Source organism: Anas platyrhynchos, chromosome 9 (genome assembly GCF_047663525.1).
Source record: "Anas platyrhynchos isolate ZD024472 breed Pekin duck chromosome 9, IASCAAS_PekinDuck_T2T, whole genome shotgun sequence".
Lineage (NCBI taxonomy): Eukaryota > Metazoa > Chordata > Aves > Anseriformes > Anatidae > Anas > Anas platyrhynchos.
In genome coordinates, this window is record NC_092595.1 from 20,601,256 (window position 1) to 20,628,248 (window position 26,993).

Here is a 26,993-nt window from a genome sequence, read left to right on the forward strand (position 1 = left end):
GTTTGTTTCATGAATTCCATATCACCAGCTTTGCCACTTGGTCATATTTCAGAGTTCAGCCAAAAGACAATTGTTTTCTCATTTCTCTCCTATTTTTGCTTTCTCTCTGTGTTTCTCACTGACCTTTTTTTTTTTTTTTTTTCTGCCTTCCCCTCTCTCCCCCTCCCTGTTTCACTTCATTCCACTCTCTTCCTTTCTCTCTCTTGCTCATACACTCACGCTTGCTCTTGCTCTCTTGCTTTCCGACTCTTGCATGCGTGCTCACTCTCAGTCCCTCCCACTTACAATCCTTCCCCTTCTCCTCCCCTCTTTCCTTCTCTCTTCCTCTCTTTTTATTTGTCTAACTTCCTGACTTTGTGTTATTTTATTGTGTCATGTGAAAAAGAGAGATGAAAATTCTGCATTTGGTTCTGGAAGAATCAAAGCCAATAAATAACCTTACGGAGTTTTGTATCAGTGCCAAAGTTTGAAATTAACAAAGTTCACAGTAATCACAGAAACATGTGGCTGTTCTTAGCGAGATCATCTTAACACTGGAAGAAATGTCAACTTCAGAGGTCACCTAGCTCTGTGTCAACAGGAGAAGACCCCGAGTCAGAGTTTACAATATGTTCTTTATTTAGACAATCCAAAGCATTAAATGATTACGTAATACTGCTTAGATATTGCTAACATTTTAACATTTGTCCATGGATGTAAGGACAGGTACTGGGAGTTGAACCACACTTGGAGTTCCTGCCAAGGGAGGTGCTTTTCAGTAACTGAGTCCAAGAGTGACCGAATCAGGAATATGGGCATTTTCCCGCAAGCATCATCTAGGGTTTTGTTGTGTTTTAATTCATTTGTTTGTTTGTTTCCAAGGAGGATACAGCACATCCTTAATGTACTGATAGTATATAGTTAATAATGGACAAAGACAGTCTTTTCCAGTAACATAATGTAACCTCATAATATTAGATTCTTACCAAACCCTACAATTCACATACACATATCACATATATGCAATACACATACAATATCTGCCTCACCAACTGGTGGCAACTTAATTATCAAAACACTAATTACTAAAGCTATGGGATCTTCATGGCCCCATCTTACAAACAAGATCCTTTTTCCAAAATCAAAAAAGCAATCTCTTTGCATTGCCCTTACCCAGAAACCTCCTCTCTTACTCCCACAAGCTATATTATGTTTTATCCCCCTTAGTTCCTTTATTTCTCCTGTGGACTTAAAGAAATGCTCACTCTTCCTTTTCTTTTTTTTCAGATTTTACTTATCTTTCTTTTTTTCATTTCATTGATTGCTGGTCTCTCCGGTGGGTCAAGTAAGCCACTTAGAGGGGTTTGGTTTGTTCACCTTTTTACCTCCTGACCTACCATTATCCAGTGCAGGATAAGAAGATTTTTTAAAATCTGTTCTTTTTGTTTCTGTTGAGCAGGATTTCCTCTTACATCACACTTCTTACTGGTCTCCAGATTTGGGAAGCATGTAAAGTACTTTATTATTTAACCTTATTAAAAAAAAAGAGCATAACATTATTGAGATCTATTTATTCTCAATGTGTAAGCCTCTTTAATTTAGACCAAGGCAGTCTCCACAAAAACACTTGTGTCTTAGCAAGATTATATGATTTAAAAAATATTTTCATGGTGCTGAGCGTAGCATTGCTGAACTTTTGGACACAAACAAAAGCTTGGAGACATCCTATAAGTGTGGAGAATGCTCACAGGAATCTGCATAGCTCTGATGCTCTGATCAGCAGGGAGATGAGAGATCCAGGGTGGAGCTGCAGAGACAGGGAGATAAAGAAGAAAGAGACATTTTGCATACAGTGGTTCATTTCTTTCTGACTGTTTTGTGTGTGTCAAGGCTTGGCTTTTTTGCATGTACTTGATATTTTGGGAGCAGTGGCATACCTTTGGTATATTTAGTTGATGTGTTGGTCTTCAGCTTTTCAAGCACAAAGTGAAGCCTACACAGATAGTCAGTGCCCTACTTTGATATTGAAAGTGATATATTTTTTTTTGTTTTGTTTTCCCTAATCTGTAATAAAAGAGGTGTTATCTCCTTCATTCCCTTGATGCATTTTAGATTTAAACCCAAGACCATAGTATGTATCTGACAGCCTTAGGTGTGAAGCAAAATCTATTTGAAACTGAAATTGAAATGAATCAACTGGGGCAGGAAACATTTATGAATATTTTCTTGTGGGAAAAAGGAGTGTTGTCAGATTTAACACCTGCCATGTCACATCCTTGAACAAGATGCTCATCCTAACTTGTGATTTTAAGAGGATCTTGGTATGTTAATTGTAAAATGCAGATAAAGATAAATTTGTTAAAGTAATTTCCTTGTTTATAGAAAGGTAAGAAAAGAGGGAAATCCACTAGGGGTTCAGAAAGTCTTAAGGATTTTTTTTCTTCATTTTAGACAGAGTCTTTTTTATATAAAAACTGAGTTCTATAACATATGTAAAGGTGAAATGGTGATTTGGAAGGCTATTAAGTGACTAGGTACAGAACAGGAATTTAGTTAGGTGCAGCTAAAGCTTCTAATTTTAGAATCTGATTTCACAAATACTTCAGCATATATCTAACTCTGCACACAACCAGAGAGGAAGCAAGCATAAAGTTTAAGCACATCCACATGTTCCTTTAAGACTTTCTTGTGCATTCTGTGAATGTTTGTTGTTTTTTTTTTTTTTCACAAGTCCTGATATAAATTGATGGTAGCAATTAAGCAGGACAGCTTTGTTTGAGATTGTTTAATTCTATTTTGCAAAGATAAAATTCTTTTTTTGCTTGAAGTTGAAAAAAAAAATCTGTGAAGAATTAGATATTTTTTCCATATCATATATTAAACATGGTTTCATAGGGACTCTTACTTCTTTTGAGGGACTTTTGAAATACATTTAAAACTGACTTAGCCTTTCTTATTCTTGCTTTCACTTGTGTCTAGCCTTGATTTTATTTTATTTTTTTATTACAAACACTGTCAACTCTCAGGGCATGCTGTAACTGATTATTGTCTTCCAGAGACCTATATGGCTTTCACTTGGTTTTTTATTCTAGCAAGTCATTTCTCTATGGAGTTTTCCCTTCCGGTGCTGAATATTGTTTCAATATGCTAAGGCCCTACCATGTGACATGTTATAAACATACTGTTTATATGTATATTCTGCAGCAATATCTTTGAAAGGGGGAAAAAAAAAAACTTTTTATGGAAGTGGGAGACAAATAGATTACCTAAAGAAAAAAGTACCAGCAACAGCTGTTTTCAACAGTTTGATATCTTATTGCATACATGTGGCCTGTGTCTTATAAACATATTTCTGAAAATCAGGGAAAAAAAAAAGGCACTTCTTTTCTGGAATTCTTACAAGGGAGTATCAAGAGCAAAAATCACTCAGCTGTATCAAGTGATGAGCAAAGCAGACTTGTAGCTAGAGCAATTCACTCAAATAAGGCATAGGATTATGTCATAACAATTTTATGTTTGGACTTACTCCACCAGGGCTGGAAATCAGAAAGCAAAAGATCTGAATAAAGCTGTCATTTTAAAACAAACTGTCCCTAATAATACTTTGTATTAGAAACCATACCTCTTAACAAAAATGAAACTATTTCAAATTATTTAGTCACCTCTGTGTGTTTGGTATGATGTATAAGGGGGAAAAAAAAAGTCTTTATATGAAATATTTACAGTGGTATCTAATTTCTTCACCAAATTTAAGTGACAACACTGAAAGTCCTTTGAACTTATGAATTTCATAGCAATGGTAGAATTATATAGCATGTATATTCTTGTGTCAAAAACTTCTCATGTTGAGAAACTTGAAATTCAACATTGAATTTATTTGATTTTTGCCCCTTGATGCAAGCTTTGCATCAGAGGAGTTCATCCAGAGACTAGGCTTTCTCAGTCATCAGTGAAGAAAACTGTGTTTTAACATAATCCTACAAGTAATTAAAAGACAATCAAGTATAGATATGACATAGGAAATTCATGAGGTATAATGTTATAAAGCGTATGTAGTTAGTGATTTAGTGAATACTAAATAAAATAAAAATACCTGGTAGAAGAAAGAAGAGAGATTTAAATCCAAAACTGAAGGGTTCTGCAGTGTAGTAAGTAACCTTTTAGGAAATAAAATCTTATTTGTACTCCTAATTTCAGAGACTACGTTTGCAATAAGGTTTTGGAGGATTACTGGTGGGAGCCTCTTCATGACACGTTCCCTGCTGGAGGAGCATTGCACAGAGCACTTCCTTAGTATCTTAATCACAAATACAAAATTATGTGGCAATGTTATGACTGATCTAATTATTTAAATTAGATATGGGATTATTCCAAACAGCTATTTTGAGATTAAGCTGCATTTCTAACCTTTTCATGGAATGTTATATCCCATTGCAACTTTCAGATTATTTAGTATTTGTTTACATTATTACACTAAGTGAATTCAAGTGTATACCACATATGTATGCCTTAGTTTATGGCAATATTGTGGAAAATAAAACACTTAAAAAATAAAATTTAAAAGGTATTGTGTTGTTAATAGCTATAGGTTTTTATCTGAGACTCATAAAAATCATGACTGGATGAATGAATGGCAATAGCATGCACTCAATTATATGTGTATGTGTGTCCAGATATATTTGCCTTCAGAAACAACACAATCCCTTTGGTTTTGTGCAGTATTAAATTTACCTGAGATAATGCATTCATAAAATAAAAGACCATTCATATCTTTTTACATATAATTTTAGTTGAACAGGTGGGTGTCATAAGACCTAGGCTTATTTCTGATATTTAATTAAAAAAAAAAAAAATCTTGTTTGTTTATTTTAAGACATTTTAAACCTTCAAGGAAAATAGGGTGCAACTTAGAAAGCTTAAATGACCAGCCTGCCAATAGTACTGTTTAATCAGATATGTGGGACATTTATATTCAGCAAAGACTCTGCTGCATTTTAAATCCATTCTTCCATTTGCTTCATGAATTTCCCTGATTAGCTATGAATCATAGGCTTGTTTTGATCCTAACAAGAGTCACTGCTAAATAAATGGTTTTAATTCTGGGCTGGGAAGCTACCAGAGAAGTTGAAGGGATGAATTTGTCAGGTCAAAAAGTCTTTTCAAGCTTATCTGATTATCTTAATTGTATCTTATCTTGAAGCTGCTTGGGTCAGGGTGAAAGTGGTCTTGTTTATGTTCAGAAATGAAATTCTAAATTTGTCCAACATGACAGAAGCAGACTTTGAATCTCATCTCGGAACATCTAAGGAGCAAGTTCCAATGTACAGTCCTCCTTTGCTAGCAGCAGAAATAATCTGTTGGGTTAAAAAGAGCTGTCTGTAGGCCAGCAAAGTGAGCCTGTATTGTTGTAGGTGTACTCGCTTGGATGAACATTGTGACTTGCCGTGCACTGGGTGGTATTCAATTGTGTGTTTTATATGATTGCAGTGTCTTACTGTCATTTTAACAATCTCTCTCCAGAAATAGAATGGATTTGTGGGGGAGAGAGAGAAGTTTTTGTTTTTATGCATGTGTGTGTATATATATATATATGTATATACACACACACCACTACCACCTCCCTCCACCCACCCCCCCCCCCCCCCCCCCCCCCAAGAAAAAAAATAAATAAAAAATTTGCTCTTTTGCTCTTACATGTAAGGTCATTATCAGGAAGTAACCTTGTATATTTTTATTATCACAGTTCAGAAGTCAGGAGAAAATAGTGATATTTGACATTTTTGATGTATTTAATTACAGATATTGTGGGGGTAAGAAACAAAACAACACAAAACAATCTTTAAGGAAGTTAACCATACTTGAAGGTAAACCATACTTTGTAATGCAAGACTGACAAAATCCGCAGCATTATGGAACAGCATTATGGCAATGCACTAATCAATGTGAGGAGTCCAAAGTGATGGGCAGGATGTAAGCATATGAGATCTGACTTTTGCAGGTATGGCTACGAATGATCAAAGTTTGTCTAATTCATGTCTAATTCATACATCTGTTCTGCCAGGCATTGCTGCTGTAAGTGAAATAGATGGGGAGGAGGGAAATGGTCAGTAGGTGCTAATCTGCACATGTGTAATTAGGTTTGCAAATTTTTTCTGGGTTGGTGTGCTGGGCTGACCACCAAGTCCAGCACTGATGTGTAGAAACTGGAGATGCTCGCAGTTCTGAGAATCCAAAGCTTTAGTGCAGTGATGGAAACTTAGGCAGAAAATGCCAAGTAAATGCCCACAGGTTTGAAAATGTTGAATTATGTTATCACTGTGCAGAAGGTTTTCTGGTTTTGCTTCTTAGAATCAAACAGAATGTTCAGTGCCCCCCAGGTATACACGCATTTTTAATAACTCCTTATCCTGCTACCCATTTCGAAGCAAAAACTAAGCCATAAAAAATAATAGAGATGGGAAAAAAATAAATGTTTTAATGAAACCATGACTTAGCTTCAGCCAAAAGGCATACATCATAAGATGGTTTACAGTAGTAAGCAAATTAATATGGTAGTGAGCTTTCTGTACCTTTCCAATTAGGGCACATATCAATGTATTTTTATGGAAATGTTGTATAGTTTATATTTTTAATACATTACAAAATGTGAAGGTAGTCTACAGCCTGCAACATAAGGCTCCCTGAGGCTCACATGCATTACATAACCCAGTTGTGCTAATAAACCTTTATATACCATGTTTTGCCAGCTCAGCTCTTAGCACAGCCTCAGAAGCTCAACCTGCTTAAATTTATGGGAAAACAACAACAGCTTGAAGAAGAAAAATGTGGTAGTATGTGGAGAGGAGAAAGGAAATATTCCTGTTCTCCCTGCTGAGATGACAAATGATGAGTCTTTTTCTTTTTTTTTTTTTTTTTCTTTTTTTTTATTAAACTCACAGTATTCCCCTCCCTTTCTAGAAGAAAAACTAGTCTTAAGAAAAAGAAATTCAAAGATCATAAAGCATGAAGAGAAAGAGGAATTGATCTTGGATACAAGATGGGATTGAGTTATAATATAACAAGTTACAGGTCTTTTCCTACTGAAAGGCAGAACCAATTGATTTATTATCATGACTCCCAGCTTGCATTTTTTAGGAAGGAACTGTAGACGCTAGGTAGCACGTCCCCTTTGATTTGCCACACTATGTCTTAATTACCAATGCTAGAAGTTCATGTGGTAGTATTTTCCAACTTCAAAGGCTTCAGCAGCTTAAACAGCATGAGTGGATCAGTTTTGTAGGAGCGCAGAGTGACAACAATGTGGTGTCTTCATATTTAGAATTGTCAGTTCATTTTTTATTTAGTGTACATCAAAGTGAAAATAGGCACACAGAAAAGAGAATAGGTTTATTCAGAAGTGTCTTCGTTTGTTATCAAAGGAGTTGAAAACATCTGTTTCAAGAAGTGGAATTAAGAGCTACAGTCAATGTAGGTTTGTTGTTTTTGATTTGTTTGTTTTCTGTTTGTTCTGTTTCTGTCTCTCTCTTTTTTTTTTTTTTTTTTAATGAAAAAGGCAAATTATCTTAAATGTCTTTTTTCTAAGTATCTGTTACAGTCTTTCCTATTTGCAATTTACATTAGCATAGCTCCAGTAAAGTCTGTGCAGTTATACTGGGGAAGAAAATCTAACTCATGAAATGTAGGATCCAGGGCATGGTATGGGAAATTTTACTTCTATAGAGTAAATATAGAGTTCAACAAGCCATTGGGGTAGTTATTTTAGTTTAAGAATGTAAATAGCCTTTTCTTAATATGACTGCTATCTCGTTATGAGATCATAGAAATAAGAAAATCCATTTTCAGAGACATAAGAAAATCCAGTTTGAAATGCAGCACCATGATGATACAGCAGTGGTGCACGATCCACTCCAAACTGAAGCATCCTAATTGGTGGGGAAAGCTAGAGGACTGAAGCATCTTTAATCATGGTGGGGTTGGCTAGACGGTGATTACCTTAGATAAATGTGAATGTCAGTTTTAGAACAGAAATATCCACAATGCTATAGCAATCTATTTTATATTGCAATAGAGGACTGAGATGTAGCATAAATTCTTATATAGATTATGTTAAATAATTACTTAGAAACAAAAATATACACAGCATGAGTTTATACCCATCTATTTATTCAATCTAATGAGGATTCTTCTCAGTGTTACCTTTTATTGCATGTTGAATTCTCTTAAATTAGCATTGCTGTTTATGAATGCACTGCTGGAGAAAAAGACTTGTTGGCTTCTTCTGCAATGAAGGATAGCTGAAAGGTCATTATATTTCTTGCTGGTTTATGAAACACAGTCTATAATTGCTGCATCAGGTACAAAATCTATTTTCCTCATCTGTTGATTGCCAGAGGGGATGAGTTCAAATATGTTTAATCTCTGTACTATAATAAGAAAAAATATTTTTGCTCCTCCAAGTGCTCTGACTATGACTATAAATTAAAATAATCAGCATCAGTAGAGGAAAACAAGAGGAAAATGTTATGATAAAGCATATGAAAATGAATGAGAGGATATCTCACATCGACATAATAACAAAGTCATAATATGTTTATAAAAGTATGGATATCATCTTGTCCGGAGACTGTCTAAAAATCTTTTATGCTTGAAAAATATTGAGAGTTATAAGTAATATGTTTAATACATCAGCATTTTAAGCGCTGATTTGTTAGGACTATCTGCCAAAACTGCTAAGTCAGGGAATTATTTTGTATATTGTAAATCTTGCATAGATGTACGTCTCAATCAGCTAAGCTTTTCAATGCCCTTTTCTCCAAAGGAAGTACCATTGTGCTGTAATAACCTTTCCATTGTTCCTCATGGGGAAGTTCCCCATATCCTCCTCCCTCCCAGCTCTTTTTTCTTTAATTTAAGAATTATTAAATTGATCGATTCAAAACATCCACTGGTACATAATACCAAAATACTTGCACAGTGCACTGCATTTGATCATGACATGCCTTATCAGGAATCTCTTTAATCTCAGAGAACTGATTTCAAACTAATGGTAATGACTGTTGTTTAATTGGAATGGTAATTCTGTAAATAGAAGACATCCGTCTTTAGTTTTGTCAAATTTGCATCCAAACTTTGCATCTCCATGAGTATAGATTACACAGCAGAAAAAAAAGAATTATGATTTATTTCAAGTGAAATAAGAGAACAAGCGAAATGTGTAATGTCCTTTGACCCTCAAGTCTGTCTTGACTACTCTTGTTTTCCTCCCATTTCTCTTCCTCTAATGCATACCTGTTCCTTAGACTTGAAGCACAGTCTGGATGTCTCAAGGTTTACAGCGCAAGCACTGTGTAAGGATCTGAATGAGAAGATCTTAGTCAAAGGAAGCAGAAAGAAAACTCCAGGCCTTCCATCTGTGTCTCCAGCTGACTAATATTTCCTTTGACCCCTAGTTAAGTTTCTTGCAGCCTGTCTCCACCGTGTCATCTATTCTGTTTTCTTTCCTCTGCATCCACAGTGTATTCTTTGTATACTTTCAATTCCCTGAAAGTGGGCTTGTGAAGGTTTCCAAAAATCTGGTTATGTCTGCGTTATTCCATTCGTTACATATTCACCCCCAGCCTCTCCCTTTTCCCTGTGAGGAGGGGCATTACTCTTCTGCCTTTATGCTGGCCCAGCAGCTGAATTCCTCAGCCTGTTTGCTTAGGTGTTGTGGTTTGCCTGTTACCTGGTACTTTCTAACCTTTCGTCTTGCTTAGAAAGGGTGAAGGCCTACATAATATGCCATCTCTGGTGTAGGGATTGGTGCTATGAATGAGAAGTAGTAGACAGTCATGACTTGATTATACAGTATATATTATACAGAAACAAAGTAAAAACCTTGTAAGGTTTTTAGGGCATTGTAAGGCCATACCTCATATTCAGGCATGCCAAGTTCTGCAGGTCTGGACACGCTGATATACAGATTCAGATCCTTTTCCTTTTCTTTTTAATATTCAATATTCTGTTTCTCAGACATGTTGCTCATAGCTCTTGGTAGTTCTGCCCAATATGATAAATACTGACCTAAATTTTATGGCCTATGTTTTGCAAAACAGTCTTTGTAATGGATATTAGATTTATGTCACTGTAAATAGAGGGCAGGACTTTCTTTTTCATCAGTAGGGAATAAAGAAGGCAGTAATGTTTCTTTTTTTTTTGTGTTGCTGGGTCAAGGTTTAACTTAAACAATGAGCAGTGAGAGGCAAGTGCGGTCACTGCATCTAATGGTGATGGTGGTATGAATTCACTTTTCTCCAGCTTTTGGTAACCTGTCTTAATAGGGCCCTGACCTCTGCTTTCACAGTGTCATGCACAGTAGAAATAACAAACCATGAAAAAGTGAAGTGTGATGGCAGGATCTATTGGGGTTAAATTCTTCCAGCAACCTTTGAAAACTTGATTCTGCAGCAATAGGAAGAAGCAGGATGTCCATGGCAATCAGTACAGTGATTGTGTCATACAAACTTGCAATAGAATATCTAACGCTTTTGCTCTCAATTTTGTTCAAGGAAAATGGAAAGAGAGAGAGAGAGTGATCATTTGCATCAACTATTTTAAAATGTATTTTGAAAAGGCTTTGATGCAAAGTTTAATATTAATGAGAAACAGGATCTCAGTCTGTTACTGATATATCTTCTCTCCAACACTAGTCCAAATTTTTGCCTTACAAATACTGTGATGTTAATCGAGTGGAAACAGATGGGAATACACAAACGTGTGACTGATTTTTGCAATGGGTGCTAGCCTGTCCTATTTAGTCCTTAGTAAATGCAAAATTTAACAGAATTTATGCTGTATTGTACAATGATAACCGAATATTTTGCTCAAGAAATTCAGGATCGGGATTGTCTCTTTACTCACTTAAGCTTAGGTGATTCAAAGTGAATATAATATTGCTTCTTTAATCCTTAAGAGTTCTTTATGATTTAATTAAGGTTTACAAAACTCTTAACTCATAAGGTAAAGGATACTGTATTGAACAAAAGTGTTGTTATTAGTGAAAATTCATGCTCTTCTTGGAAAATGAGTGGGTAGATTTTTGAACAATGTGACCTGTTTGGATATTTACATGTCATACAAGAATTTGTATGGCATGAAAGAATTTGTATTTGTATTTGGAGGAAGTCTTGGGGCAGAAGTAGAAAAATTTGCTTTGGCAAGCATGCTTTAAAAATAAATAAATAAATAAATAAATTCTTATCAAATCACAAAGTTGTCTGATTAACTAACTGTAAAGACTTATCTTTTAAAGAATTCATATCACAGCCTAACCAAAGTGAAACAACACAGGATTAGGTGTAACCTGTTTTCTTTCAATATGAGAGAACTTTCAGGAGTAAAATGAGAAAGACAGCTACTTGTGGCTAACTGACACTGGCTGTATTACCATTAAGGGATCCCAGTGTAGGTACAATTCTGATTTGGGTAAGTTTGGTGTGGCTCAGTACATTGTGACACCATGTAGTTTGTGGTAAGACAGAGACAGATTAAAAGACACGGAAGAAGAGTGGAAAGAAGCACAATAAGGGCATTTGTAACACGAGGAAGAACTGAGCAGCATCCCTATAGCTGTTCTGTACTCACATGTACTGCAGTTTAAGATTCCAGATTTTCATGAGTCAGGATAAAATGTGTTTGAAAATTCAGTTATTTCTGTAGGGTAGAAAATCTCTTGCCATTTATCATATGATGTTCAGTTTGCAAGTCTGCAGTCATACCCAATGCTGTTTTTTTGTCATCCTAGTCTGCAAAGGCCCAAACAAGGGTCACAGGGCTCTCTTGAACAAGGTGCTGTTGTAGCAGCACTGCTATTGGCATATGAAAGAAAGCTGTGTTATGAGAAGCTATTGAGACTGTCCAAGCTGAGACAGAAGGTGAGTGTCACAGCAGGGGGAATAGGGAAAAAGGTGGCAGTGACTGTGTGAGGCTCGGAGACCATGCGATCTGGCCTCTCTCAAATGACGTATCAATTGAATGATTTCTTCTCTCAGTGAACTATGCCTGCAAGAAAGTGCAATCTAAATATGCAAAGAAAAATATTGTGTGCGCATGTGTATATCTGTACACACAGGACCACACTTGAAAAGGAGCTGAGGAGGATTATTAATGATGAGAGAAGAAGATGGGGAGATTTGTAAAGAATGTGGAGAAAGACATCTGGTATATGTGAATGTGAAGGCTGTTCCAGATATGCAGCAAGACAAAAGGTATGTGTGTAGAAAGGAGACCACGGGAAGAGAGAAGGGACTACTGGAGAGTAGGGCAAGAAGATAAAGTGTGGAGGAAGGGAATTTATGAAGTATTGTGACTGAAACCATGCCTATATTGCTCAGTGCTCCCCAAAGCAAGCATTATGAGATGAAGAATAAAGTGCAGTGGAGTTCAAACAAAATGTACTCCATTGTTAGAGCAGTGCTCTAAACCACCTGAAATATTATAACTGTTACCTGTGGCATCATTAATGTCCTGGGATTGTTTCATAAATCAGACACTAAAACATAATAGAGTAGAGAGGGTCGGTATTTTATATAAAGATGAGATTGAATTGTAAGAGAATTAATGATACCATCATTACAGCTTTTAATCTATTTTATAGAGAACTATTTCTCCTTTTATGAACAACTTGTCCTTTAGAGAAGAATTCTCTAATATTTCTGAGTAAGCAATTTTAATTTTTTTTTTTCTTCTGTGTGTTTGAAATAATCATCTTTTGTTCAGCATCTTCCTGAGAAAAGAAATAAGGTCTGTAGCAGTTTCTTTTGTCTTGAGCAGATGGATTAGTCTCTGTGGACACAAGTACAAGAAGTTTCGCTCAGGCCAAGTCCAGCTATATATGGTATGCTTCTGACTATAAGTAAAGCACATGGTTACCAGTCTGATTTGTGTCCCTATCACTAATGGCTGAGTAATTTCAGATGGAAAGATAGATGTATCTCCCTGGACATTCTGGAAAAGGAAAAAAAAAAAAAAAGTTAACTGCAGGAAGAACTAAGTTTAAACAAAGAGAAATTAATGATTCCTCAAGTAGACTCTGCACTTTCTTTGTAGTACTTTGTTTCTTAATGAAAAGGTTAATATTTATCATTAATTTAGATTGGAAGATCTTATTTATTTATTTATTTATTTATTTATTTACTCATTATCCCTTTGCTTTTTACTTTTGCAAATTGTACGTTGGACCCACATTCTCATTCAGAAGTTTCTTTTGGGGTAATTACTCCATTCCAAAGATTATGCCCAGTCTAACAAAGCAAATGAAAACCTACCCTTCAATCTAAACTGTAATCAGTTCATAACAAGCTCTCTTTTCCTGTGCTTCATTACTGTGACAAAATCTCTTTTTCATACCTCTAAATGATAAGGCAGGGTGGAAAAAAATCATTTTCCTTCACCAGGCATGCATGAAAGTGAGATGGGCTTAAGCATGCAGAATTGATTTATTTGCATTCTTCTATTGCCTTGGATGCTGCATCTTTGAAAGAAGTTAATATCATATTTTTGATTTGGCCTATGGAATGACAGGCCCTGGCAATCAAGCATGCTTATTACAACAGATAAATAATCTAGACCAATGGAGTCCCAGTGTGTATTGATTCATTTGGAAATGTGGCAGACTCTTAGCAAAAAGCATTTTGAAATCTGTTGGCTGGATGCTGGGCAGGGTGAGCAAAAATGCATTTTGGAATTGGTTAGTCCTCCTGACAAATCTATCTTTATATGCTTTTCTTAATGATTATGACAATCACTCCAACCCCATCAACCAGTTGCTTGTAATGCTTCTCTTTTACATTCGTTTTTTCCACTCTTCACATTTTTGTCTGTCTCCTGCTTTCCTGAAGGCTGCTTACAGTAAGAGTCATTGGTGTCAGCAGGGAGTGATGACATAACCATGGATTTCCTATTTGCTTTAAAAACAGTACACAATTCTAGTGCTAATCTAATATCTCACATAATTTACTACAAAACAAGTTTGCTTACTTGAATATCTCCCAGTCTCATTTCCCTGTCCAGCCTCCGTCTTCAAGGAATCCCAGTCTCATTTTTTTCAGTTCACACAATGAAAGGTAGGAGTGCACTGCTCTCCATGACTCCGGTGTGAGTTTGTTAATTAAATTCAGATTCTGTGAAGGGTGATCATTTTAAGAGAACAGCAAAAAAGATATGCTGCTTTTTGCTGATCCTGGAAAGGGACCTTGGCTTAACCACAAATTCTAAATTTGTCAAACTGTTCTTCTATTTATTTTTTTTTTCCGCTGGGAAAAAAAAATAAAATAAATAAAGAAAGAAAAAGCTATCTTTCGATTATAGTAGTGTTATTCTGCATTTTCTGCTCTCAGATCAGGAAGTCCTTAGTGAAGTAAAACACCACATCATACCTTGAGATGATCACAAGACATATCTCCATCTATGAGAATGATAGTGGGAGACCAAAAATACACTGGAAAATTAAGGCCCAACCAAAACTGGAACCCAGCAGTTCAGTTGTTGCTTGTTTTAGTCCCTCAGTGGAGCATAAATGGAATTAGTCTGAAGAGACACACAGCTAAATGAGAGTCTGATAGCTCCTGATGTCCTGAAGCCCGTCTGTGGGCTTTGCATTCATATTCCGAGGTATTAAAAAAAATAAAAAAAAAATCCTGAAAACCTGACCTGACAGGACTTTATTTATTTATTTATTTTATTATTATTTTTTAAATTCTGTTTTAGAGACGCAATGGAGGAATTTTTTACTTTTTTATTATTATTTTTTTTTAATAAAGCAAACCTTTTTAGAAACACAGCAGTCTAAAACCCTTTAGAATGTGTGAATAAATGTGTGTTCACATCTTTATGCATCTGATTTTGCATTAGATAGGTTCACAGTTTAAATATTAAGCAGGAAGCAGCAAAATGTAGTCAGGAGGTACAATGCCAGTGGCAGGTATCTCATCTCAAGTGGAATATTGATCAGGCAATCAAGGAAGCAGCTTTCCTGCCTCTCTGTCTAGAAGAACTTTGATACCCAACTCAGTGTTAAAACTGCCAGCCTGTCAGTGATTTCAGATTAAGTGTCTGCACTTCAGGAAAAGGAGTCCATAAATTAACTTCTAATGTTGATGACATTCAGAAAGCAAGAGGCTTTCATTGGCATTCATGGTTCAGCACATTTGGACTGGCAGATTTTTAGCTCCCATTTGCCATCCAGCTTCACAAGCCATGATGGGGTTATGACTTCAGTATTGTAATATTTCAGACAGCTTTGCAAAAGAAGCTGAGCACAGTTATGATTTCAGGCAGTTATCAGAAGGGAGAACAGACCAGCATCAAGGCTTTTTCTTTAGTAAACGTGCCTATTGGAGATGAGCCCTGAGGAAGTTTGTTACTTGTTTCATCATATGTATGCACTGTAGAATTTGCCTTTTAATTAGTGTTGAAGTGGGACCATGTTAGGGTCTTTGTTTTGTTCAGTGGTAGACATATGAGAATAAGGAAAGAAAACCATATACAAAGCTATTGAGTAGAAATGCCTGGCTGACTTTTGGCAGTCCACCCTTCTTCACCTTAGTTTCATCCCTTTGCAGAACTGTAAATATGGAGTAGAGCTTTTGTCGGAAGCCATGTAATTCTTGTTCCGCTGTAGGTCTTGAGTGGTCTATTGACAACAGGTAAACAGAAATTCTGCTGATGGTGACCACTGCTGTAACACTACAGGAAATGATCTGTGTTGCAAAATTTTAGTTTTACTTGTACGTTACTAATTTCCCATGTGTGTTCCCATAATTTCTGTAAGAGAACAAAAATAGTAAACTGCAAGTGTGATTACTTAAAAAAAAAAAAAAAAAAGCAACTGCTATTGCATAAAACAGCGTAATATTTTTTTCTCTGGCATTTCTAAAGCAAGTTTTAAAATACAATGATAAAGTGTTATAGTCCTACTTAATATTCTACAAGCAAGTTTAGAACTTGGATGAAAATGTTTGTCATTTTCTGCTATATTTTTGAGGACCTTTTGTAAGTGCTTGTGTGCAATTTAAACAAGGATGCAATATCCACATACAGTATCCTGCAGTAAGGAAAATTGTCCTACCGCATCCAGCAGTAAAATTCTTATATAATTAGATACAGGAATATGATTCTACAAGTTTATTACTTCTACAGGAAATAAAGGAAAAGCATCAGAAGCTCCCAAGTATGGAAAATGAGCTTCAATCTGTTGAGCAGGATGCAGGTGAAGCAGGTTCATAGTTTCTCAAAGGAAAATATTGAAATGCAGCGTTATGTAAACTATTTTCGGACTACAAAAAAAAAAAAAAAAAAAAAAAAAAAGGCTTTTCAGGTTCTTATTTAATAAAATGAATAAACACACATATTTTCCCTTTTGAGTATTTCCAAAGTAGCAGAAATTCAAACAGCTAATTCAGAAATCAAGGAATGCTCATTAAGCATAACATTCAAAAAGATAAAAATGAGATAACTGAGGATTTACCTTTGGTAAACAGACACCAGAAAGGTGGCAAGATTTACATATTATATATGCTGGTTATCTAGTGAGATGCATAGGTGTTTTACACTGAGACATTGATCACATATTTAAGTCATGAGTCATGTGAGTTTCCACCCATGCACTCGGAATAGCTTTTCCCAGGACAGCTTCCATAAGAGTTGGTTGGTTGTTTCGTTTGAACTCTGACTGGCAAAGTCAAAATTATAGATGGCTATTGATTTATTTCGCTGGACTGACAGTGTACTGGAATTAGAAATTGTCTGCAAAGAGTAAAATGTTACAATCCTGCAAATATTCATGGCGTTATCACTGAAATGAAATCAAACTTTTTTTCTGAACAGCTTATTGTCTGCAAGAAGTTTTATTCAAAGTGCAGTCACACTATTCCCTATTTCCTCCATATTCATAATTGTAGTTCCTAATTATTTAGGATCATTATGTGTCTTCCATCTTCCAAAGGTCAAATATACTAATTCTATTTATGAATAATTTATTCAACAATTGATTGGGTAATGAGTGAAATGGCTGAATACATTTTTCACTGGAAAATATTAGACCATACAGGGATATTGTCATGAAATAAAAATATGGAAGGAGTAGTTACAGCAAATAACTGTCAGTCATAAAATTTGATACTGTATTATTGTACATGAAGTTCATGTTCATTATCTTCAGAGGATAATTCTTAAACTGTAATACTGTGTATATTTGTGTGTAGTCAAATGGTAAGTTAACTTTTATCATTATTTGCATATGTAATTCTGTATAAATTAAGAGTTTGGAGAAATTCCTATCAGTTTTATATTTTCTGTATAATATTGAAGGTTTATTTATACCAGAAGTCCTCCTAACTTTGCTAAAGACTGTCACCTTGTTGTGCTAGACACCGTATATACATCTGATGAAAGGCAGCTGTCATCCAGGTACCAGTCTAAATAAGCAAGATAGATAATGAGTGGCAGAAGTGTAGGGAGCTGCAGCTACCTTCCTTGGTGATAGATTTTGTAGGAGAAATCAGGAATCCTGTTTTTCTGTTTACTGGTTCACTCCAATGGGATTCGCTGTGGAACATTTGAGGAAAATGACAGTTAATACTTCTTGTTCAGACATTGGTTAAAAATTCAAAATACATGATCTCAAACATTCAGTGAGATTTAATAAGAGTGATCCATTTTTATTTTTAAATTCCCACTGGCATGCTGAAATTTTAGAAAAAGTCCTTAATTTCCAATAAATGCTGGTAACTGTTCCCTAATACTTTGAAAAAACAGCAAAGAAAACTGATATATAAATTCAATCTGTCTAGTGTTTCAAACACAAAATATCAAGTGAGACAAAGAGTAAATTCTAAAATAAAGTGTATATAGTTTGTTTTTGAAAATATCGGTTTTTGAAGGCTGCTTATGAATGTTCAGGGAAGGAAAAAAGTAGAAGTGTTTGACAGTGACAGTGATTTGATATCTGAATCATTTGTTTAGTACTGCAAAATATAGTCATGCTCCTTTGCACTTGCTTCATTTCTCTCCTAGGAAGGAGCAGAGTCTGTAACAATAAGAATCTGCCAAACATATTATGACACTACAGATTGTTATTCTCTTTCTAGACCTAAAGCAAATCTTTTACAGGGACAATCTGTGCCTAATGCCTGCTGTTATTGAAAACCAGCAAAGGGGCTGGTTCGGAACAATTTCAGTCACTTAAAGATGATCATATCCAGAGGAAGAAACAAACTATGAATAAATTGACTAACAAGTTATTTATTGGCTGACCTAAAAGAGTGGAAATAGTAAACTTTGAGGGTTAAACTTTTAGGTCTGAAAGTTCGTTAGCTGGACTGCAGCATGTTGTAAGGTCCTTTATATGTATCTGGACATTTATGTTAATCTATGTTTTTACAGTTTACTGTTGGAATGTCATCAGTATATTTACAGCAACTTTTTTTTTCCTAATTTCAGTCTAAATATGAGGTGTTTTTTTTCTTTAAAAATATAAAACCCATTACTTTGATTTCAAAGATCTGTTTCAACAACTGACAAAAAAGGTTATGAAGGTAACATTAAATAGACTTAAAAAAATTACTTGAATTTTTTGGAAAAAGCATAAAGAAAGCATAAAGTGACTGTGAAAATATGAGTTTTACTTTTATCCTACTTTTTGTGGTTTCTTGAGATCATAATTTCAGAAGAAACTACAAAAATATGACTATAACCCTCAAACTCTGACTCTTTTCTTGTTGTCGTTTTGTGTGTTAACATTTGAGCTACCCTATAATCAGCAATGGAAATTAAAAAATATATTTTTTAGAGTCAAACTTGTTTGTTTTAGGCTTCACTTACTGGTGGCACAGGAATTCAGTCAGTTTGTTGTTTCATCGCTTTGATGGCAGAGACTTCCTAACAAGAAAATCAACCATAGGAAAACTTATTTTTCTTGACTTTAACCAGAGGATATGTAGGTAATTTCTAGAAGACGTAGCAAAGTAGGAAGGATATCATTGAATGCAGCAAGAACAGAAAGCATCTGGCTATTTGACCTGTGCCATTAATGTTTAGGTTTTATGCTGCTTGACACATTTTTAAAAGCCCCCATTGTTTGTAGAAAAAAATACTACAAATGTTTTCTAATCTCTGGTTGCTGGAAGTCTTTTTGCCTTTCCACAGAAACAATGAGGCTGAAAGCAAACAGAAAGGTGACTAACTTTAACTTGGTGTGGTGTATGGATGAGCATCATGACATAACCATACTGGTAGTACTGGTAGTGACAGGATGCTGTATGAGTGGAGTGCCGAACTTAGTGTCATGACCTTATCTCCATTAGGCAAATTTGTCTGTAAAGTATGAGTAAGAAACAAATGGAAGATTGTACAGTTAATAATGCTCCTGGGGTGTGGGGGTTAGTTTAAGATAATGTAATACGAAGGGGGGCAGTGTCAGCTGGAAAGCACCGAGAGTGCTTGGGGGTGTTTTACTGAAATCACAGAATCACAGGATTTCTAGGTTGGAAGAGACCTCAAGATCATCGAGTCCAACCTCTGACCTAACACTAACAGTCCCCACTAAACCATATCCCTAAGCTCTACATCTAAACATCTTTTAAAGACTTCCAGGGATGGTGACTCCACCACCTCCCTGGGCAGCCCATTCCAATGCCTAACAACCCTTTCAGTAAAGAAGTTCTTCCTAACATCTAACCTAAACCTCCCCTGGCGCAACTTAAGCGCATTCCCCCTCGTCCTGTCACCAGGCACGTGGGAGAACAGGCCAACCCCCACCTCGCTACAGCCTCCTTTAAGGTATCTGTAAAGAGCAATAAGGTCACCCCTGAGCCTCCTTTTCTCCAGGCTGAACAAGCCCAGCTCCCACAGCCGCTCCTCGTAGGACTTGTTCTCCAGGCCCCTCACCAGCTTCGTCACCCTTCTCTGGACTTGCTCAAGCACCTCGATGTCCTTCTTGTAGCGAGGGGCCCAAAACTGAACACAGTACTCGAGGTGCGGCCTCACCAGAGCCGAGTACAGGGGGACGATCACCTCCCTAGCCCTGCTGGTCACGCTGTTTCTGATACAAGCCAGGATACCGTTGGCCTTCTTGGCCACCTGAGCACACCGCTGGCTCATATTCAACCAACTGTCCACCATCACTCCCAGGTCTTTCTCTGCCTGGCAGCTCTCCAACCACTCATCTCCCAGCCTGTAGCTCTGCTTGGGGTTATTGCGCCCCAGGTGCAGGACCCAGCACTTGGCCTTGTTGAACTTCATACAGTTGACCTCAGCCCATCGGTGCAGCCTATCCAGATCCTCCTGCAGAGCCTTCCTACCCTCGAGCAGATCGACACATGCGCATAGCTTGGTGTCATCTGCAAACTTACTGAGGGTGCACTCAATGCCCTCGTCCAGATCATTGATGAAGATATTAAAGAGGATCGGCCCCAGCACCGAGCCCTGAAAGAAAAGCTGCCAGCAGGACACCAAATAGAGTTTAAAGATCTCACCTATCTCACAGTTAATTTCCTGAGGAAAAAATCTCTCATCCAAACAGAGGCTGAAAGGGAAAGTTCTATGTGAATGATAGAAAAATATAGGAGAATTAGAGGGGGAAAAAATCAAACAAACTAACTAAAAACAATAGTTTTACTTATAAATCGAATTAAGGGAGATAACTTTTTCTACCACAGACTACAGAAGAATTTCTAGAGGGGGTAGCCGATGCCCCATGTTTTCCTAAGCCTGATTGATCAGCAGGATTCTGGCAGGTTCTGTTGGAGAAACAGTGCATAATTTTAAGCCTCCCACTTGGGAGGCAGTCATTCTTAAGTCTGCAATTTGGGTTGTTCTTGGCACCTAAACTGTTTCACAAGAAAATACACACACACACACAAATTTTATGTTTTAACCAGATTATGCTTTGTTCTGAGGGAGAAAAAAAGTATTTAATAGAAAAACATGACCCAGGACTATGAGTAGGTTTGGGTAAAGTTGAAGTTGGTGGGATAAGACCAAACAAATAATAGCAACAACGACACAATAAATAAATAAACAAATAAATATCTGTACAACAGAAATACCTGAGAGATATGTTGGTATGTCACATCAAGGCTTTCACCAACATTGCCTTCCTGACCACCATAAGATGCCATGAAATTATGATCAGCCTAGGAAAAGTTATACCTCATTTTAGTTAGACTGGAAATCCAGGTGGGGTCTTCTGCATTGATGTCCAATGGACATTGAAGGCAATTCTTAATAGTCATCTGTAAATAGGATGAGGTAGCTGAAGCGCTATGACAGTAAGTGCAAATGTAAGCTGTCCAACTCTAAGGCTGTCAGTCTTATCGCAAAATTGAAGTCGACACCAGAGACCCGTGTCTTTTCGGTACTTGGTCACTATCAAAAATAGAATGCCCCTATCCTCACATAAGATAGGAAGCCTGTCTTGTAGTACTAATCTTTGTGGCCATCTTGTTTAGACAAAGTAAAAAAGCATGTATTTTCCTACCAATATACAGATAAAATTTTAAAGCTATAAACACTAATCAAAATAAGACTACAGAAAAATTAACAGCAAATTTGAAACATATTAGTATCAGAGTGTGAGTGCCTGGTTACTCTTTTTCTGTTCCTTTTTGTCTTTATTGCAAAGTGCTGCAAAACTAAAATTTCATACCTTTTCTGCTATATATTTTCACAGTTTTTTTCACCAGCTGTCAATATTTAGTAGTTTCTGCACAGTCAGTTGGATGTTGAAGGAAAGTAATTGGAATTCAAATCCGAACTAAACAATAAACATGTAAATGATAATTTTGATTGTCAAATCTGCTGTAGGCAGAACAGAATTAAGGAAAATAGCCATCCTCTGTTACTAACTTAAGAGCAACAATGCAAAGGAAGATCTCTCAGTACTACTAACCAATATTCTGTTAAAAGGTCTCATATTGACCATCTGTATTGTGCATAAAATGATTAAAAATACATGGTAGATTGTGTGACTGCTTAGAGAGAAACATTGGAGATGTTGATTATGTTTAATTCAATGTGTTCACCTGGTTTCTATCAAAAGTAGGGGTAATTAGTAGGGGTACGAAAACCTAGGGAAAAGTAAAACCACAGCTTTATTTTAACTTCAGTATTCCATGGTATGTACTTGTTACCCACCTCTTTCTCCATGGAATTTAAATCTAATGTAAATGTACAAGTTGTGTATGAGTAAGCCTAGATTCCTCAAACATGTTTTCATCTTTTATTATTCCAAAATAATTGGAAATTACTAGGACTGGCTATAGTTCTTTTCTGCATGTATAAGTTGTACAACACTGTTAGCAAACAGAAAACTTTCAGCTGCTTTATACGTCCACCTTCTAAGGTAAATGCCACTTTTGTACTTTCAGGATGTAGAATGTGGTTAATGGAGGAGAGGAAGAGAAGACAAATAATAAAAGCAAGGACCTTTGGTAAATACCTGGACATAGACAGTGGGCAAAGGAAAAAAAAAGGTAAGAACAATTCTAGAACACAATAGGTGTTGTCTTTGATCACAGAAGTCAAGTGGAGAGTGATTTTTCATTCTGTGCTTATATAATACATGCCAGCAAGATGGCCAGATCAATTGTAAGTATCATAATACAACGAAGTATTATAACAATTAAATTGAAGGTACAACTAAGTGAGAGTTACATAATATTATTCCTTATCATCGAGCACTATGTACTGTGTAGGTAAATATCACTAATTCTATTGTGTAGAGGGAGCTATATATATGATCCAAATACTTTGTGGAAGTGTGAGGTATTCTCCAATAGATTATTTCACGAGAGGTACTAAACAGGTACAGTACACTGAACTGCTAATAATGATGTGAAGGTGCTCTGTTCTCAAACTTGGGGTTAAATGTGTTATTGTTTTACCATGTTTTTAATATGTAAATTTTAAGATAAAATCATTGAATTCATTAAAAAAAAAAAAAAAAAAAAAAAAAAGGATAATGTAACAGTCAAAGTTTAAGCTTGAGATTTGGAGAGCAAATCCCGTCTACCAACTTGTGTATCCTAGTTTCTGTGAAACATCTTACAAATACCATTGTGTGGTTGACAAGCAAGGCTCACATTCAAAAGGTTCTCAGATTTAGGAGGCTGTTTCATGTGACTAAATGCAGTAGGCTGAAGGCGGCCACTACTTTCTTCATGTAATCTAATGTATTATCTAGGTCTGAAATCTTTCAAGTCTGAACAGTATTTGTTTCTGGTCAGTGCTATTAGTCATTGTTCTAATACATATACTACAGAATTTGGGCTAATGCTTTACAAAGTATACAACATGCTCAGGTTAATATCAATAAAGAATAGACAATTCCTTTGCCAACAAACAAACAACAACAACAAACCTTCTGCAGAGTTCAAGGCAATGATAAATTCAGCTTTATTCAGTGACCTAAGAGCTTCTTGGTATGAAAGGTTATTTCACCTATAAACATCTGCTTTTAATCTGCTTTTGCACTATGACTTCTTAAACGATACCATCATTTTTTTAGACTTTTCCTACTAGAACTATTCAGCTTTTATCAAAATTGGTAATATTGCACTGTTTTTTGCCACTCAGAAAAATGATAATTTAAAGCCATGTTATAAAGCACTTCATGAAATAACATGTTTTTATTGCCTTGTTTTTGCAACTTGTTTTTGTTTACCTGTAAAATAGTCAATGGGACCAAGTAATACAGTGAAGTTCAGGATAAGTTTGCTATTCTTTAAATTATATAACCCACTAAAATGAAGGCTATATTAAAGCCAAAAGCTCTGTATTACTAAGAGTTGGTTGATATTGCATATCTAAGAGAGAACTTTAATGGGTTATGTCTTCCCCTAAATAGCTAGTGTAATGCTGAATTTGAAACCTGATACTTTACTGGGAACATTACATGACTCTGTGTACTAGTTTCCACTGTGTCAATTTTGCAAATCATAACTGCTACTGAAAAGAATATTCAAATGCTTATTATTATGCAAAAATTTGCATTGCTCTCAAGACAGTGTATTCCCAGAAATAATGCTGTTGTTGTTGTTAATTTTCTATTAATCTGGAGACAAAAACCCCATTTGTAAGTGTGATGTTGAATATACATATGAATAGATAGATGTTGGTGGCTAAAGATGACCTATCTGATCTGTGAATTTCTGAACATGGGTTGGGAACATCAGTCATTAATGCCACTCAGCTAAGAAGTGAACAATTTTATGGAATTCATTTTAGTCCCAGAGCACCAACTCCTGCATTTATTAGTTTCAGTATGCAAAATCTAACACTATTCATCATCTCCAGTCAATGGCGGTGAAAAGAATTCTATGTGCTCCTTCTGTTGATTACGCCGAAAGATTTGGTCATTGCCTTAACTTAACTGTGTGTTTTCAGACAGATATTAGGCCTGGTTTCTTCTGTGGCAATTCTGCTGTCAGGCAGTATCTTTCCTTAGATTGCCATGGTATATGTCTTCAGAAATTGTCAGTGCAAACAACTTGCTTCTTAGAAATTTTTGTAACAGAAGTATCTTTATTTTTACAAGTCATTAAATGTCAGTATCCACCTCTATGTGGATGTTTTCTGTGGGTTTTTGAATACAAAAATCCTTAGGAATTCACTCAGAAGTTACAGATCTCACTCATATTGTCCAGTCATTCAATTCTTGAAGAGCTTGTGCCTTCGTACTGGTTCTGGCATCTGTTAGACTGGTGGTTTGTGGAACCCTGCACAAAGTTTTGCAAGCCCTCTGTGTTTTTCACTACTGCAGCTACATTTAATGTCAAGCTTGTATACTGAAGGAAGTTTTTACCAACAGGTAAACTTCATTACCTAAATTAGCAGGATTGACAAAGATGACACGAAATGCTGAGGATAAGGCAAACTGCCTCAGCAAAGAGACTCAGCTCTTCCAGGTAGAACTCAGAGCTATAAATACCCTTAGGGAGGTGGCTGTGCCAAACAAACAAAACACCCCACAAAATATTATTCTTGCTTATATTTCATGTCCTTCATCTACAAAAAACAGTTTTCTCACAGCTCAGTCCCTGCATAGTGAAATCAGATGAGTTCTACTATTCCGCTGAAGAGCAAAGAAATATAGATTAATTTAAACCACAGCTGAAAAGGCTAAAGGAACTAAATTTTGCTGAATGAGCTTCATCCAGCTCTCAGCTTCTGTGTTTTAGAACCTGGTTTACTAATGACTGTTGTTTACCCTAATGCATAACTGTAAATGTTTTTGACTCTGTATTACATTGAAATAGAGGAAAATCTGTTGAAACATAAGAAAGAAACTTTTTTGCTGTCAGAGAAATTGAACATTAGGACAGGTTGTCCAGAGGTTGTGGAGTCTCCATCCTGGGGGATATGGAAGAGCTGACTGGAAAAGGTGCTGAACAACATGCTCTTGGTCTGCTAAAGCATGAGCAGATGTTGGGTCAGATGGTCCCTCCCAGCCTCAGCGATTCCACGATTTGGTAAGATGTTTTTAGCTTCCAAAAGAAGGGATAGCATCATGATTCCAAGAGCCAAACATGCCTCATATGTGAATCACATCCTTCATGTAAGGCTGCACTAAAAGGTTTTAAATATGTTCTCATTATCTTTGTGTGAATTTAGCCAAGGGAGAAACACAATCTTTCAGTTTTAAGTCATACTAATGAATACCTGGGGGTAGGGGGAATGGCAGGTGATTCCAAGGCAAATGGCCAAACATACATTTAGTCACTCATGAAACATTTAATTCAATGTATATAAAAAAGCTATAAATAACCAAGTTCCTTTTCTTTCTGGCATAATATTTGTAAATATCACTGAAAAGATTGCATACATCCAACGACATTTGTAATTGAATTAAAAGATTAAGAAAAGTTGTTCACTAAGAGATGTGCGTGTGAGAAATTTATGGCATCTCTACTTTCTCCTTACAGATTAATAAGAAATGTACTATGAATGCAGCAGAGATAACAAAAGAAGTAGCAAATTGTTGCTAGGAAAAAAAAAAAAAAAAAAAAAAAAGAAGTATATGACCAAAGATCAAACAACAAAGGAGGCTAAAATTGAAAGATCAATGTGGCCTGGGGCTGCTGAACTCCCCGTTTTCAAACGCAAAGCAAATCCAAGCATAAGCTGTGTTAGCTGTAAAGAACTTGTACCCACTTTCTACGTGAGGTTCTCTATTACATAGCAAAAAATGACCTTTAAACTACCTTGACAGATAGCAGCTGAATAGAAAATTACAGTCATTAATAGGATATCTAGAGAGCAGACTATTGAAAAAAAAAAAAAAAAAAAAAAGATGAAAAGATACTAAAAGGCAGATGTTAACAATTTGCAACCCCAAAAGACAGCTACAATAAAACCCTACATTTCCAGTGTTCTGAAAAATAGTTATTGAGATTCAGCATAACATACAAACAAAAGGTGGATGTATTTTTCTGTCTCTAGAGCCAAGCATTACAGGGACTAGGATGCTAGGATGTTGCATTACGAAGTCTAAAAAATATTCAGATTATTCAAATAAAAATTGTTATAAAAATGCAGTGATTTGTATCTGATGAAAACGAAGGTTCTAAATGAAATCAGTTTAATCTAGTCCAGTCCAGGTAATTCTGTTAGTTGAAAAATATATTATGTTTAGATATTTAATGTTTTTGAGCTTCTTAAAACCAATGCAAGACAAAACAAACTAACAAGCAAATAAAAAAAAAAAAAAAACAACTAGAAATCTAGATGGTAGTTGACCTAAAGAACAAAGCTAATTAACTTAAGCCTTTCTTTTTGAATTTCCATATCAACACAGACAAAATTTTAGTAATGTACCTAGTCAAGGCTGGATTGTACAGGTTTTTGTTCTGTGCATAAATTCAGGAGAACCATATCAGAATATGTTTACAAGTCAATTTAGTTTATTGACCAGAAAAGAAATCACGTATAATCATTCAGTGATAGTTTTACTATTAATTCATGTCACTTGATGGAGCATC

At 35.9% G+C, this 26,993-nt stretch overlaps 1 protein-coding gene across 15 annotated transcripts in view; it reads left to right on the forward strand.

The window, feature by feature from the left end:
- LOC119717758 (uncharacterized) overlaps window positions 1-26,993 on the forward strand; it is a 518,405-nt gene that overhangs the window by 390,869 nt on the left and 100,543 nt on the right. For 11 of the 15 annotated variants that reach the window (XR_011811352.1, XR_011811353.1, XR_011811361.1 and 8 more), the window contains one exon: window positions 22,383-22,487. Coding sequence is in view for 2 of the 15 variants with exons in the window: in XM_072042449.1 (XP_071898550.1) it covers window positions 22,383-22,487 (105 nt within the window). In the remaining 13 variants the exon portion in view is untranslated. Of the gene's footprint in view, window positions 1-12,088; window positions 12,225-22,382; window positions 22,488-26,993 lie in introns of all 15 variants that reach the window. The other 4 variants (XR_011811355.1, XR_011811367.1, XR_011811354.1 and 1 more) reach the window with 1 other exon arrangement.